General features: G+C 43.9%; 1 protein-coding gene across 2 annotated transcripts in view; it reads right to left on the bottom strand.

Annotated features, from left to right (window-relative positions):
• Positions 1–15,500, bottom strand: part of si:dkey-40c11.2 (drebrin-like protein A) — a 79,533-nt gene that overhangs the window by 31,550 nt on the left and 32,483 nt on the right. For both annotated transcript variants that reach the window (XM_058986129.1, XM_058986127.1), the window contains exon 4: positions 14,922–14,996. In XM_058986129.1, coding sequence (XP_058842112.1) covers positions 14,922–14,996 — 75 coding nt within the window. The remainder of the gene's footprint in view (positions 1–14,921; positions 14,997–15,500) is intronic.

The raw sequence follows: 15,500 nt of genomic DNA, 5'->3' as shown, positions 1-15,500 counted from the left end.
ACAACCGTCTGGATTGAGCTAAGTAGGGTACATCTCTGGGGTTTTCAAGTGGGCACCTTCCATCCTCAGTGTTTCGTCGACTAGCCCACGACACCTCAAGAGGGCTCGACGGTGATTCTGGCGTCCCAGCATCACCCCCCTCCGTCCCCCACTCAACTCAGCCCAGCTTACTTACCTGTCCCCAGCCAGAATCTCTCCGTCTCAACCACAGCCAGTTGCTGCTCCTCTCTGCTGCTTCAGATAAGTTCTTCACTGTGCGACGCAGCTCTTGGCCACTGAATCCGACGTCTCTGAGAAACCGGGTTGTAGAGTGTGCCACAAATCCTCGACAACCCACTTCCACTGGGTAAACCCGAACTCTCCATCCTCGCTGTTCCGCTTCAGTGGCTAGTTGAGCATACCGCAGTTTCTTCCTCTCATACGCCTCATCTACAGCATCCTCCCATGGCACTGTTAACTCTACCAGGTGAACAAGGCGTGCTGATCCAGACCACAAGACAATATCTGGTCGAAGGTTAGTGGTGGCAATCTCAGGTGGAAAAATAAGCCGTTGACCAACATCTGCCAGCATATTCCAGTCTCTAGCAGCTTCCAGTTGTCCTGGGCGAGGATTGGTTTTAACACCTTTTCTTGGTGGTTGCTCTCCTGGGCGGAGGAATGTTGTCTTTTGTGTGGAATGTTTTGATGGAACAGGTGGCAACTTATTGGTCATGTTACGCTTGTCTTCCAATGCTAAGGCCAAACATCGCAGCACCTGGTCATGGCGCCAAGTAAACCGTCCTTGGCTAAGAGCCACCTTACATCCTGTCAAAATGTGCCTTAATGTTGCAGGTGATGAACACAAAGGACATGAGGGATCCTCTCCTACCCAGAGGTTTAGGTTCTGTGGTGATGGGAGAACATCATATGTTGACCTGATGAGGAAACTGATCCTGCTCTGTTCCATTGACCATAGGTCTTGCCAGCCAATCTTGCGTTGTTCCACACTCTCCCATCTCATCCATTCTCCCTGTTTGGCCTGGGAAATGGCCTTTATACACCTCATCCTCTCCTCCTGCTTTTGCACCTCGTTGACTACCAGCTTCCTCCTTTGCGCTGGGGCCGCCTTGTGCCATGTAGGAGGAGTTGAACTGAAACCAAGACCCCCTCTTCCATGCTGAACTTGCCCCATGATATCACCAATTCGAAGGGCAGCCTTTGCATCTTCCACAGCTTTCTTTGCCGCCCACTTTCTTCCAGTTTTCAACACAGGTGCTGCCTCCCTTACGCATTTGTCGCGTGACTCTACTAATGTCATTTCCAGTCGGACCTTGGCGCACTTAAACTCCTCGGTTAGAGCAGAGACTGGTAGCTGCAGTATTCCTTTACCATAAAGTCCCACTCTGCTGAGGCAGCGTGGAACTCCCAACCATTTCCTGATGTATGAACTGATTAAAGCTTCCAGCTTCTCTACTGTTGTCAAAGAAACCTCGTACACAGTCAGTGGCCACAGCAACCTCGGCAGTAGACCAAACTGAAAGCACCAGAGTTTTAGTTTACCTGGTAGAGCGCAGCTGTCTATGCTCTTCAACCCTTCCACTGCTTGTTGTCTAACTTCTCCCACACGAACTGTGTCCTTTAGATCCCCGTCGTACCATCTCCCAAGACTCTTCACTGGCTTCTCAGACACTGTTGGTATTGCCTCACCATTAATGAAGAATGTTTTATCTACTACTTTGCCTTTAATTATAGAGATGCTCCTTGATTTAGTGGGCTTGAATTGCATTCGTGCCCATTCAATGTTATTGGTTAATTTGCCCAATAATCGATTAGTGCAGGCTACTGTTGTAGTCATGGTTGTCATGTAAGACACACCTAAACTCGTTATCTATACACTGGGGTTAATCAAGCATGTATTAAAACCTGGAATGGGTGACCACACGCCACAATCAAGCACCTTAACCACTATGCTCGTCTGCATTTGTGGTGATAGAGCGTCTCATCTCAACACCGGGGAACAGAATCTGTAATGCCTGTGCTTTACACAACACTGCCTGTTTCATATGACACTACTGCCAATATACTTTACACACATGCACGCTCATCTCTGAATCAGCAGATTCCAGCTAGCTTAGAGGAGGAGGAGGCTGGCTGTCCTCTTAGTGTTGTTTTGCTTTGGACTGGGAGACACTGCACAGAGCTCTGTCAGCAGCTTTCTTCCCTCTCCAACAGGACAGGCTCTCTCTGCATGGCCAGGGCAGGCTGAGGCACCAAAGGAGAAGGAGAAGGGGAAGAATAACAAGGCGAGAGCAGAGGCACTGACAGTGCGCAACGGAGAATGCCATTGTGTGCTGGAACCTCTTTGTTACAGCACAATGTGCTTTTTCCTCTGGCTTCGAGACTGGTTGGCAAGGGCCTGTCCGCTTGTCAGCTGCAGGCATTAAAAAAGAGGGCCATGGTTTAATACAGGGACGCTCATCCTCCACCCAGCCACCGCTCAGCTAATCACACTGGGCTGTGTCTGGAGCCATGCCAGTGTGTCCATGCCAAGGGTTCAAGTTTCATTGGGGACATTGTTGCTCATTCGGGTTGTATTATTTTATTGTATTCTGTTGTTGCTAAGAGACCAGAGAGTGTCGTTTTCAGGATGTTCCTGAGCTCACAGGTGTCAAAATTATAATAAAAAAAAACAAAAAAACATGAGGCACTAGTCTCAAAGCTTTAGTTATTCAAAGACTCAGGGGCTGGCTTTCAAAGTCTTTTTCAAAACTAGAAAAAAGCAGGTATTTAATTTAAGGCATTTAAGTCAGTTTAATTTTGTAACTTGAAAGGGTGTTTTTTTACCTTTTGAAAAACGCTACTGACTTGGAGTAAAACGCTTTCTTTTTTAGCATGTTTGTTTGCATCAAATATAGAAATAATACACCGAATAAAGATGGATATTTGAGAAACTCTTGCAGACTGTGTTTCATGTGTCTGTCATCTTTAGGGGAGTGCAGCCCAGCAGCCAGACTAAGGAACTGAGATTGAAATAAAATGTTAGAAATTCTTCCATGCCCTGTTCCTAAACCCACTGCTCTGAACAGTCGGTGCCCCTGACACGGTGTAATGAGCCACTATTTGGGCCATAGCCTACCCCTCTAAGAGTTCATATTTAATATTAAGCTCATCTTCATATCTCTACCCAGGCAGTGGATGTTCGATATTTTCGAAGTTGCATTGAGATTGTCTTTTGCTTGCTGATCAAAACCTACAAATAAAAGGTGGCTTTCATTTTACTTGCAAGAGTCTCTTGGATTTATTATTCTCAACAGTGAAGATTGCACCCAATATAAAGGTCTTCACAATGGGGACCGACCAATAGAACCACAAACCCTGAACCTATGTGGTACAAACTGACGACTGTGCCAATTCCCAGGCACTCCTGACACAAATGCATAATTAACATCCCATTGTTTGAACTGGACACATTCCAGCATGTACAATGCAGAACAATCTGGGCACACTAAAGAAATACACACTGGGGCTCCAACTTCCTGAAGGCCCCGAGGTCACAATACCACAGGATTAAAATAAAATACTCCAATGGCTCTGTCAGCTCCATAGGTTAAAACACTGATAACTGAACGCATCACAGCCTTTCACCAGAAGAGGGAGCTCCTCACAAGGTTCTGCTATGCCTGAGACTCCAGAACATAAGAAAATCTACCAAAAATTGACCCATCACTGCTCATCCACTGCCTAGTAGCTGATTGGTTCTTAAGGATTCAAGTGATTCAGCATCAACAACATGGCTTGGTAACCCATCCCACAACCTCACCACTAAGTCTATCTTCACTTAAATTCCAAATGTTTCCTCTGGTCCTGGTTTCTTTTAAGATGTTCAAAACTTCAGTCAGGTCCATCTAATTCTTCTTGTTCTTGGTTAACAAGCACATTCCTTTAAGTCCTGGGATTAGTCTAGTTGCTCTTCATTGGACTCTCTCCAAGGCCAACATTTTGTTTTTGGTAATACTGAACACAGTATACATTCAGTCTCAACAGTGCCTTATATAACCCATCATTACCTCCCTCGATTTAATACTGACTCCAGCCCTATTTTACATATAGGCTTTAGCAGATTAAACGAGGGATTTCAGCATTGAAAGGAGAGTCTGGGAGAGATGTTCCGCCCAGTACCCTTCAATATTTATTTTCTTAAGTCTTCCATCCTATCATGCATAACCTGTCTTGACAAGTCATGAACCTGTGTGTTTTCTGTCTAATCTGGAGAACAGAGAGGCGCCTCGCCAGTGTTCTCTGTTCACCTGCAGTATGATTCACTGTTTACCTGTAAAAGTTATTAGTCAGCAATTATTGAGCAGGTGATGATAGAGATCATTCTTGTCCTCCTGGAATCAGATTAGTTTAATAGTGCAGCACAGAGGCTGGCACCGAGGGTATCTGTAATTAGACTAACAAGGCCCTCCGTGCTGGGAAACTGTGGTGCACATTTCAGCCCCGCAGCTTTGATATTGAAGCGAACTTTGTACAAAGGATCAAAGACTAATCCCAGTTTTCAGCCTGGCTGCATCATTTCACATGCTGTTGGTGACATGCAACTGTTTATTTTATCATCGCCTTTCTTTCTTTCTTTCTTTCTTTCTTTCTTTCTTTCTTTCTTTCTTTCTTTCTTTCTTTCTTTCAAACTTCTCAGTTTCCTAGTTGAACAAGTGCAAAGGCAAAGGCAAATTTCCACTGAGGAATAAAACCATGCAAATGTGATAAAAGTAGCAAAGATCTACTCTGAAACATTAACTGCTCAAAGAAACTGCGCAACAAAGACTGGGGAAGAATGCACATGGCAGTGAAAGCATGGCATGGCAGAGCAAGGCAAGCATGGTAAAGCAGGGTTACACACAGCAACACTTCATATGGCAGGGCTTAATTTATTCTGAAAGGACAAGAACTGCTGCTACAACTCCACTTTCTGTACAGCTATGTCATAGGCTCTTTATAATCCTTAATGACTTCATACTGCATACATGGCCATTTTAAACACAGCTTAGTAATGGAAAGTGGATCATCCACCCAGTATTACTAAGCACGGCAATCTGCATATTTATCATTTGTGTATAGGTGCATTTAAGGGAGGGTCCTAGTTGAATGGGGATTTTGTAATGTGTATGTATTCAGCACTGTGGGAACTGACAATACCGTGATTAACTCAATTAGACTGAATGGGCACTTTCCTAGTGAAGTGGCGAAACAGACTGCCTGTCACCTGGGCCCGTCCTCTACACCATCTCAAGAGCTCTTCATCTGGGTGGTTCAGATGCAGGCAGGCTGTTTTCCCAGCACTGAGCCTACGTGAGCATGTCTTTCTGGGTCGGTGCCAGAGGGTGTGCCCAGTGCCGGATCAAGGTGGATTTCAAAGCAACACTGTGGTTAGTCTTCGGTATTGTTCCTGTGTTCTTTACTGTGACAGGGCCCGTTGTGCAATGTGACACACTTACTTTCTGGCACACACAGCAGTCATATTGAACAGTTTTCCAAAACAGAATTATTTCCCATAAAACCAATGCCAAAATCCCAAACACTGGCTGAGCCGAGCTGATGCTGTTTCAACAGGCAAATCAAACTATTACAGCATGACAGAGTAACCACTGGACAAAAAAAAACAACCTAGAAGCACCTGTCACAATACTGTGAATGGACTGTAGAGCCAACATGGGCAGCCAGGACGGCTACAGGGATACGTGACCATTCCTCAAGGACAACCATCTTCTTTCAGGGAAATCTGCAGTTATTTTTATCATGTCATTGTTGTAGTCTTGGATACTGAACCACTTGCAAACTGAGCACCTATCATAAAGCCTTTGTCAAAGACTCTTAGATCTTTTATATATTCCTGGATACCTACATTGTTAAGGATCCATTTGGATAACATTGTTGTTTTGCTGCTTAGTCTAGGGCATGCAATGTCTATTAAACAGAATTTTACTGCAGGAACTCATTTCAAATAAGCCTTCGTGCTGCAGATTTACACACGGATGGGAAAATGCCAGAACAGTAGCCGTTCAACTCCAAACACACACACACACGTCTCAGAGCTGAAACTTCTCTGGTTCTGTTTCCTTCAGTATTTATACAGGCCACCCGGAATTTTAAACACTCTATAAGGAAATCAAGCCATTAGGCCAGCAATACATGAGTCTCTTTATTTGTTTTCCTCATTCCCTTACTCCTGTCTGCATTCTCTACTTCTCTATCCTCCCCTTCTCTGCAAACACAACCGTTCTGTAGATCTTGTATGGAAAAGCCATTGTCTGCTGATGTAGTGAACCTTCTCCTTGAAAGCTGTGCCGTACTTGAATCAGCAACATTACTACCTCTGCCACAGCAATCAAGATTTGCATTGCCCCGTTTACTGCAGCCATTATTTAATGCAAACAATGCAGAAAATGAAACCAAAACTTCAGCTCTCTTTATCATGGAGGTTCTTTATTTTGTACATATGGTATCTTTTAAAAGATGCTATAAACACAGTGGCACCATATTTACAATTTAATCCCAGGGACGGTGGGGGTTCATTCAACTGAGCTAATACAGCTGTAATCATTACCGTCCATGCAGAAATACACTAAACAGACTTCAGCCTTATTTGAATGTTCTAAACAGTTGTGGTGTTTAGATCAATTGAGCAGACTCCAGTTTCTCCTAACATGATGCAGAGGTACAGGGTGAAAGAGAGCACACACCTTACTGAGTCACCAACACCACTCACTGAAGATCTCCCATCAATTTGCTGACCAGATTCATTCTTGCTCAGCTTCTGAGAGCGGAGGAGTGTGGACAGTCACTGTACAGGGCTGCTCTGTTTCACTCATGCTCCATGTTTGTGGTCCTTTGTTCCCTGCCTTGAACATCATGTGAGTTTCCCTTGATATGGGCTCTGCCTCCATGTATAGTATTGTCTGCAAACCAGGAGATCTTGTTTTCAGTATTTATGTGGCTAATAAACATTAGGAGTCCCAACGCCAAAACCCGGCAGGAATCAGCTTGTGACTCCTGTCCAAGTCTCCTTGTATGGCCAGCCTCAGTACCCTGTCCTGAAGAAAACTTTCCATCACACAGGCAGAAGCTTCTTCTTCTTTTTCTTCTTCTTCTTCTTCTTCTTCTTCTTCTTCTTTTATTATTATTATTTGTTTATTTAGCAGACGCCTTTATCCAAGGCGACTTACAGAGACTAGGGTGTGTGAACTATGCATCAGCTGCAGAGTCACTTACAATTACGTCTCACCCGGAAGACGGAGCACAAGGAGGTTAAGTGACTTGCTCAGGGTCACACAATGAGTCAGTGGCTGAGCCGGGATTTGAACCGGGGACCTTCTGGTTACAAGCCCTTTTCTTTAACCACTGGACCACACAGTCTCTTCTTCTTCTTCTTCTTCTTCTTCTTCTTCTTCTTCTTCTTCTTCTTCTTCTTCTTCTTCTTCTTCTTCTTCTCCTTCTTTTTCTTCTTCTTCTTCTTCTTCTTCTTCTTCTTCTTCTTCCTTCTTCAAAACGCTCACTTATGTTCCCTCCCCACAGCAGTTAATGAGAAATGAAGGTCAGTGGGTCCTGCAGTCACCTCCCCGAGCTTACTGCCTCTTTACACCCAGGAGATGTCGGAGAGCTACCTGCAGGTGTCTGCTCAAGCTCAACAGGCACCAGTAGGGTGAGAAGCACAAACAGTCCCTGTTGATTTAGCTTTCCCACCCCACGGGAGCACCAGACCAAAAGTAACGTTCGGTGTAGGACACAGCGAATGTCATCAACAGGACGCAAACCTGCACTCCCCTGACTGTTTGACTTTCCCTGCACACCACGTGGCCATGCCTTTACCAGGTTTGTCACTCTGGATCGCTATAAAAACATGTTTAACCTATAAAGATTCTATTGTTGATGCACACTGGTAAACACACACAAATGAGTATGTAAACAATAGGTTGTTTCTTCTAGTGTGCCTACCGATCTTTTGTTAATGTAATCCTGGTACCATTTTTAAATTCCTGCTGCGCTCCAGGTAACCCAAACTACAAAAAGATATGTACAGCTACTTGTTCGATCAGATAAAGTATCACCATATTTCAAACATGTGGACAAATCAGTGACGCCCTGGGTGTGTGAAATGCTGCCCTAAGGGGACATTCTCTAGCCGTGAGGTTTTCAATCGTAATAAATCACAGTGTTTAACTAGAGATGGCAGCTGAAAAAAAACAACTCCCGGAGAGCAGAACCGCTGCAGAAAAACAGCATCTCCCTTACTGTAATAAAGCACTGTAAAGCATAGGTAAGAGCATTGTAAAGAGTATCGAGGTATGGTAAAGCACATTAATAAGCATGGCAAACCAGGGAAACTGTGGTAAATGTATAGTATAACCATGGGAAAAGCACAGGAAAACTGCAAATAAACAGGTACGCTATTTAAACAGTTGATAAACTTTACAAATCCGTCTTTGTGGTTGCAGTGCACTGGATGTATAACTGACAGCTGCCCAAACAGGTTAATGTCAAACTGAAGACCCAAAGTCAACCCTAAACTGACCTCCTGAGATATGATTTTCTGATGCCAAATCAAGATAAAAACTTGAAGAGCAAGTTAGTATGGGGATGGATTAACCCATTCACCTCTCCCCCTGCAACTCTCAGCCCCCAGTGGATGTAAGAAATACCACATCAGTTGCGAGTCGTATTTCTTGCTGAGGCGCTGCATGTCTTACATTAACCAGGGCAGAGTGCTGGAGAGGGACAGGCTCATGGTTACACTCTGGTGTAACAAAGGTGTTTGCTTAGACACAGAGCTCCATGCCAGAAGACTTTTAAAAAAGTGTTTACAATAACCCTTAGTTTATAGTGCATTTAACACAGCAAAAGCAGACTAAAGTTTAATAAAGTGCAGTGAAAGCATGGTGAGGCATAGGTAAGCATTGCAAAGCCTGAGAGGTATGGTAAAGCACATTAAAAAACAAACAAACACGATAAGCTAACCCTTATAAAAGTGTCCCACAGTAAAAGCACAGCAAAGTGTAATACCGCATAGTGAAAAAAGCACAGAGGGGTGTGGTAAAAACATGCGCAGATATACTTTCACAAGGCTTAGAATTTGAACTTTGTGAACAGCTTGTACAGTCTCATAAGATCCTTCCATTTGGCCAGGTGATGTAAGAGTATTACTTTCTTCAGGACTCCCATCGTTTGTCTTTTATTCAGCTTGATTCAAATTCATGGCAATTCCTCTGCATGTCAGCTGCTGGCGTGCAACCTCCAGATCCAGTGTTAGTATTGTGGGGGGGCTCTGGGCAGAGGCTAAGCGTGGCCCCTCCCTCCTCCCACCCGCACTTGTGGGGGAGTGCTGGGCAGAGGCTAAGGGTGGCCCCTCCCTCCTTCCACCCGCACTTGTGGGGGGGCGCTGGGCAGAGGCTAAGGGTGGCCCCTCCCTCCTCCCACCCGCACTTGTGGGGGGGCGCTGGGCAGAAGCTAAGGGTGGCCCCTCCCTCCTCCCACCCGCACTTGTGGGGGGGCGCTGGGCAGAGGCTAAGGGTGGCCCCTCCCTCCTTCCACCCGCACTTGTGGGGGGGCGCTGGGCAGAGGCTAAGGGTGGCCCCTCCCTCCTCCCACCCGCACTTGTGGGGGAGTGCTGGGCAGAGGCTAAGGGTGGCCCCTCCCTCCTTCCACCCGCACTTGTGGGGGGGCGCTGGGCAGAGGCTAAGGGTGGCCCCTCCCTCCTTCCACCCGCACTTGTGGGGGGGCACTGGGCAGAGGCTAAGGGCGGCCCCTCCCTCCTTCCACCCGCACTTGTGGGGGGGCACTGGGCAGAGGCTAAGGGCGGCCCCTCCCTCCTCCCACCCGCACACGGGATCACTTCCATGGCTACTTTGCTCGGAAAAGGACTTTTACATAAGAAAGAAACAAATCCCTTTAAAAATTTAGAATGTGATCTAAAAGATCAGGAGGCCTAATTATTGTTACACACATGTAAAAGGTAATGACACCATTTTATATTAACAATTAGTGTAAAATGAAAGTCATTAACTAGACTATGGCACTTTAAGGTGACATATGCGGTGCTATTAAGAATTACAGCGTAACATTTCTGTTTTTCACTGCTCTGTAGATACAACCTAGCCTAGTGGGGCCCCCATTCACAGGAGAAAAGGAGGAAAGGATTTGTCATCTTCCTCAAATCGATCACAGAGCCCTGAAAGCAGCTCTTCAGTGCTGTGAATCAGAACTGTCCAGGCAGTTCACTTGTAAACATCCAGTGCCACTGTACGACAAACCTGACAAGTCTCAGCGACGTTTCAGAACAATGCTGTTAAAAACAAAGCAAATGTAATTCTTCACTCAACACAGAAACCGTCAGACTGGCACACTCAGACAGTCTTCCACATGAAGGATATCTGTGGAAACCTTTTTCTTAAAGCAGTGCAGTATTGCCATAGAAATCAAAGAAATCACAAGGATCAAAGAACTCACACTGAAGTGAAGTAAGCTAAGCAGACATATTGTTTCTATTGTCTGTTTTTCTTTGTTAAAAGAAACATTTTTATTGAGTCGTCACAGTGTAAAGCCTGCTTTAATAGCCTTCACTAAGCCTTCCTAACAGGACAGTGGAGACCTTTCTTTGTAATGGAAGTCTGGCTATGAAATAAAACTCCTCAAAATAGAGCCTTAAGCCAATATTTACTGTTGTAATAATGCTATAATTATAGTATAAATCAGACCATGTTATCTGATTTAGGTGCAACATGTTCTGCGTTGACGGTCTTGTTTTAGTTGTTTCTGTGTTCATTTGGTATGTGAATGAAATACAGTGAAATACTGGTTATTTAATCAGCTGCACGCTCTTATCAAAATTGCATTGCCTTTTCTGTTCAACACACACAAAACATACTGTTTCACTGACTGTGGTCAAAATGAAGGAGCGTAAACATGATTTCACTGTATTTCTGTTTCCCTCATGCAATAATCGAAACAGCTCCTTTAAACTGTGTTCCCCTAATTCATAATCCTTTGGTAAAACCTCAATCCTCGATTCTCACATAACTAACATGATTGTGCAAAGTCGTGCGACTGCTCTAAGATCGTAATCACTATTTCTGAACTAAAAATAGTGTTTAGAGCCCATTAACGTGGCTGAGTGTAATCTGCTGTTGTGACTGATTCCTGTGGGATGTTGTTTTCTTTTTCAGGCCTCCCTCACATGCCGAATCTCAGCTCATTAAGACAGAGAGTGCATTGCTGATACAGCACTACGGGTCAGACCCCCCACTCCTCCCTTTCCATCTCAAAGGAATGCAGTTTCCTTCGATGCTTTTAAATGAGTGATAAAGAGCATTTTAAACTTCCCAGGTTGTTTATTGTTGGAAGGCTGTGGCGAGAGCTGATTTTTGTATTTTTTTTGTTTTGTTTTCCTGTTTAATTGCAAACTCATCTCTGCCGCAACAATGCATGGCATTCTCAGACTGCCAGCTGGTTTGAAACATTTGAAAGAATGAAAGCTATAAGCTACACTACAGGTTTACAGTGTGACGGGACACCCACTAGTGTTTGCAACAAAGGCGATACTGTAACTTTGCTGTATCCTGTGTTTTATTCACACATCCTGGGTCATAAATCAGCTTGGGAATGAAACCCAATATACAGATGTGCTCAAATTTGTTGGTACCCTTACAGCTCATTGAAATAATGCTTCATTCCTCCTGAAAAGTGATGAAATTAAAAGCTATTTTATCATGTATACTTGCATGCCTTTGGTATGTCATAGAATAAAGCAAAGAAGCTGTGAAAAGAGATGAATTATTGCTTATTCTACAAAGATATTCTAAAATGGCCTGGACACATTTGTTGGTACCCCTTAGAAAAGGTAATAAATAATTGGATTATAGTGATATTTCAAACTAATTAGTTTCTTTAATTAGTATCACACAGGTCTCCAATCTTGTAATCAGTCATTCAGCCTATTTAAATGGAGAAAAGTAGTCACTGTGTTGTTTGGTATCATTGTGTGCACCACACTGAACATGGACCAGAGAAAGCAAAGGAGAGAGTTGTCTGAGGAGATCAGAAAGAAAATAATAGACAAGCATGGTAAAGGTAAAGGCTACAAGACCATCTCCAAGCAGCTTGATGTTCCTGTGACAACAGTTGCAAATATTATTAAGAAGTTTAAGGTCCATGGAACTGTAGCCAACCTCCCTGGGTACGGCTGCAAGAGGAAAATCGACCCCAGAGTGAACAGAAGGATAGTGCGAATGGTAGAAAAAGAACCAAGGATAACTGCCAAAGAGATACAAGCTGAACTTCAAGGTGAAGGTACGTCAGTTTCTGATCGCACCATCCGTCGCTTTTTGAGCGAAAGTGGGCTCCATGGAAGAAGACCCAGGAGGACTCCACTTTTGAAAGAAAAACATTAAAAAGCCAGACTGGAATTTGCTAAAATGCATATTGACAAGCCACAATCCTTCTGGGAGAATGTCCTTTGGACAGATGAGTCAAAACTGGAGCTTTTTGGCAAGTCACATCAGCTCTATGTTCACAGATGAAAAAATGAAGCTTTCAAAGAAAAGAACACCATACCTACAGTGGAACATGGAGGAGGCTCGGTTATGTTTTGGGGCTGCTTTGCTGCGCCTGGCACAGGGTGCCTTGAATCTGTGCAGGGCACAATGAAATCTCAAGACTATCAAGGCATTCTGGAGCGAAACGTACTGCCCAGTGTCAGAAAGCTCTGTCTCAGTCGCAGGTCATGGGTCCTCCAACAGGATAATGACCCAAAACACACAGCTAAAAGCATCCAAGAATGGATCAGAACAAAACATTGGACTATTCTGAAGTGGCCTTCTATGAGTCCTGATCTGAATCCTATCGAACATCTATGGAAAGAGCTGAAACTTGCAGTCTGGAGAAGGCACCCATCAAACCTGAGACAGCTGGAGCAGTTTGCTCAGGAAGAGTGGGCCAAACTACCTGTTAACAGGTGCAGAAGTCTCATTGAGAGCTACAGAAAGCATTTGATTGCAGTGATTGCCTCTAAAGGTTGTGCAACAAAATATTAGGTTAGCGGCCCCATCATTTTTGTCCATGCCATTTTCATTTGTTTTATTATTTACAATATTATGTTGAATAAAAAATCAAAAGCAAAGTCTGATTTCTATTAAATATGGAATAAACAATGGTGGATGCCAATTACTTTTGTCAGTTTCAAGTTATTTCAGAGAAAATTGTGCATTCTTCGTTTTTTGTGGAGGGGTACCAACAAATTTGAGCACGTCTGTATGTAGCACATTATCCTTGGCAACACTGTGGTGTTGTTCAAGACAAGCAGGCATTGCATTCTGCTCCTCACTCTGTATTCAAGTCAACACTCCCACCTGCAACAATGCGGATGCTGTTTTCCTGTTCCTGTAATCAGCATTTAATCAGAGCATCGGTGACTGCCAGGCGAAATTAAGAATCAAAATGAGATGCCAACACAGCTATTGAACAGAGATTACATTCTTTGATATCCCTTAAAACTATTTATCACAATGGCATGCCGGGAATTCTAGAGTAAAGCGAAGGTCAAGACAATCGCCTCTTGTCGCCCCTGGGGTACAAAGGCCAGCCCTGCAGATCTTTGAGCTCACAGAGCACTTTGCAGTGTGAGGAGAAACAGTCCCTGACAATCTGTCTCCCTTAACCAGGGGAGTGCCTGAACCAGTGCAACACAGTGGAATCTCCAGTGGAGATGGGTGCACAGCCAGGACACAGACCTGCTCTCCCATGACTGTATGAATCACCCTGCACACCACACTGTCGTGCCTTTACCGGATGAGCCACTCGGGGACCCCCCACAGTGTACCACACTTTTCCCGCACTTACACTACACATTAGTGTGTTTCACTGTGTACCCACTATACAATATTACACTTTGCTGGTCTGTTACCATGATCTGTGGCAGTAAACATGTATACCGGATCTATGGTGTAAAAGCTAGTTTTAAAGAAGCCTTTAGGAAGATAAAACAGCTGCATTTTTAACAACCCAAATGCTTTAAACATTTAATTTCTAAAAGTCAGTGCTGTAAAGAGCTGCAGTTTGTTTTTTTAAGAGACTCAGTGGCAGATCCATTAGTGCAATGTCAGTTGTAATGTCTACTTTGTTTTCTTGTGCTGTCAGCTGTGATTGAATTACCTGTTGGAGGGTTCAGAAAAACAACCTTGTGCCGTGTGGAGTGGATCTTTTACAGACTGGCGATGACTCTGTTTTGTTATCAATATGTGTTTGCCTGTGCCTATTTGTGTTCTTTATGCTATGACAATCCAATGGCTTTAGGTAAAACGTGACATATTTTGTAACATGAACTCTGATATAACTAAGAAACCCTTTATAAAAGTTTACTATGGTTATACTATGTATTTACTAAAGTTTACCATGGTTTGACATGTTTTTGGTTTTTTTTAATACAATTGACCATACTTCCCTGGGAAGTTAACCAAGCTTAACCATGCTTTACAATGGTTTAACTGTGCTTTATCACACTTTGCTGTGCTTTTCCTGTGGGAAACTCTTGTAAGGAACAGAGAGACTCAAACAGCTCACTGTAGAACAGCAGCTCTCATCAGCTACCACAATGTCATCACAAGTGGAGTAACACAAAATCACCATGGTAACAGCTGTGAGAGAACTACAGTGCTGAAGTGTGAAACACAATGTCTCTCAGCTACACAAGCTACTCAGTGTTTAGTGAGGAATTCAGCCGTGCTAAACAGAAACTTAGTTAGGAACTGAAATACCTGTTGTAAAACGCATTGGCGTAGACTTTCAATAGAAAGGAATAGAGAGGCAGTCATTCAGGAAACAGCAAGGCTCTGGCAGTGCCCTGTTGGCCATGGGAAGGTTAGCTCCCACCCCTTTCAGCAGCACCCCTACTGTACCTTGAAGAAGTTCTTGATGGCTGGGATGTGACCGGCACACACTGTCCTCCTGGGCTCCTCCACACCCTCTCCCACCTGCAACACAATAAAACACACAGCCTTTATTGTTCCTTACTGTTTATAAGAACAAGCTTGTACACCCTTATAAAAGCATAGCAAAGTGAAAGTGTGCTACTGTAAAGCATAGGTAAGCTTTACAGATAGTGAGGTAAAGCATACTGTATTAATAAATATGGCACACCAGGTAAACTATGGTAAATGCATAGTATATCCATGGGAAAAGCATGTGACCAACCCTCCCAGCACAGTAAGAGGAACAGCTTCATGAAACTAATGTCCGTACATCATTTCACCAAACTGGGGCGTGCACTTCTGAAGAGATACAGTATCTAAAAATGTAATTGTGATGTGCATCCATACATGCATCTACTTCAGGGCAGTACAAAGATACTGTAACTCCTGGCTCTCGAAAGGCCTGCTTCAGGCTGAATAAAATAATGAAGCAAATACACCAAACACCTCATACAAACCTGCTGATGCTTATCTGCTTATTTGCAGAGGTGTGGTGCATCTTGTTCA

The sequence above is a fragment of the Acipenser ruthenus genome, chromosome 2, assembly GCF_902713425.1.
Source record: "Acipenser ruthenus chromosome 2, fAciRut3.2 maternal haplotype, whole genome shotgun sequence".
NCBI lineage: Eukaryota > Metazoa > Chordata > Actinopteri > Acipenseriformes > Acipenseridae > Acipenser > Acipenser ruthenus.
This window is presented reverse-complemented; position numbering and strand designations above follow the sequence as displayed.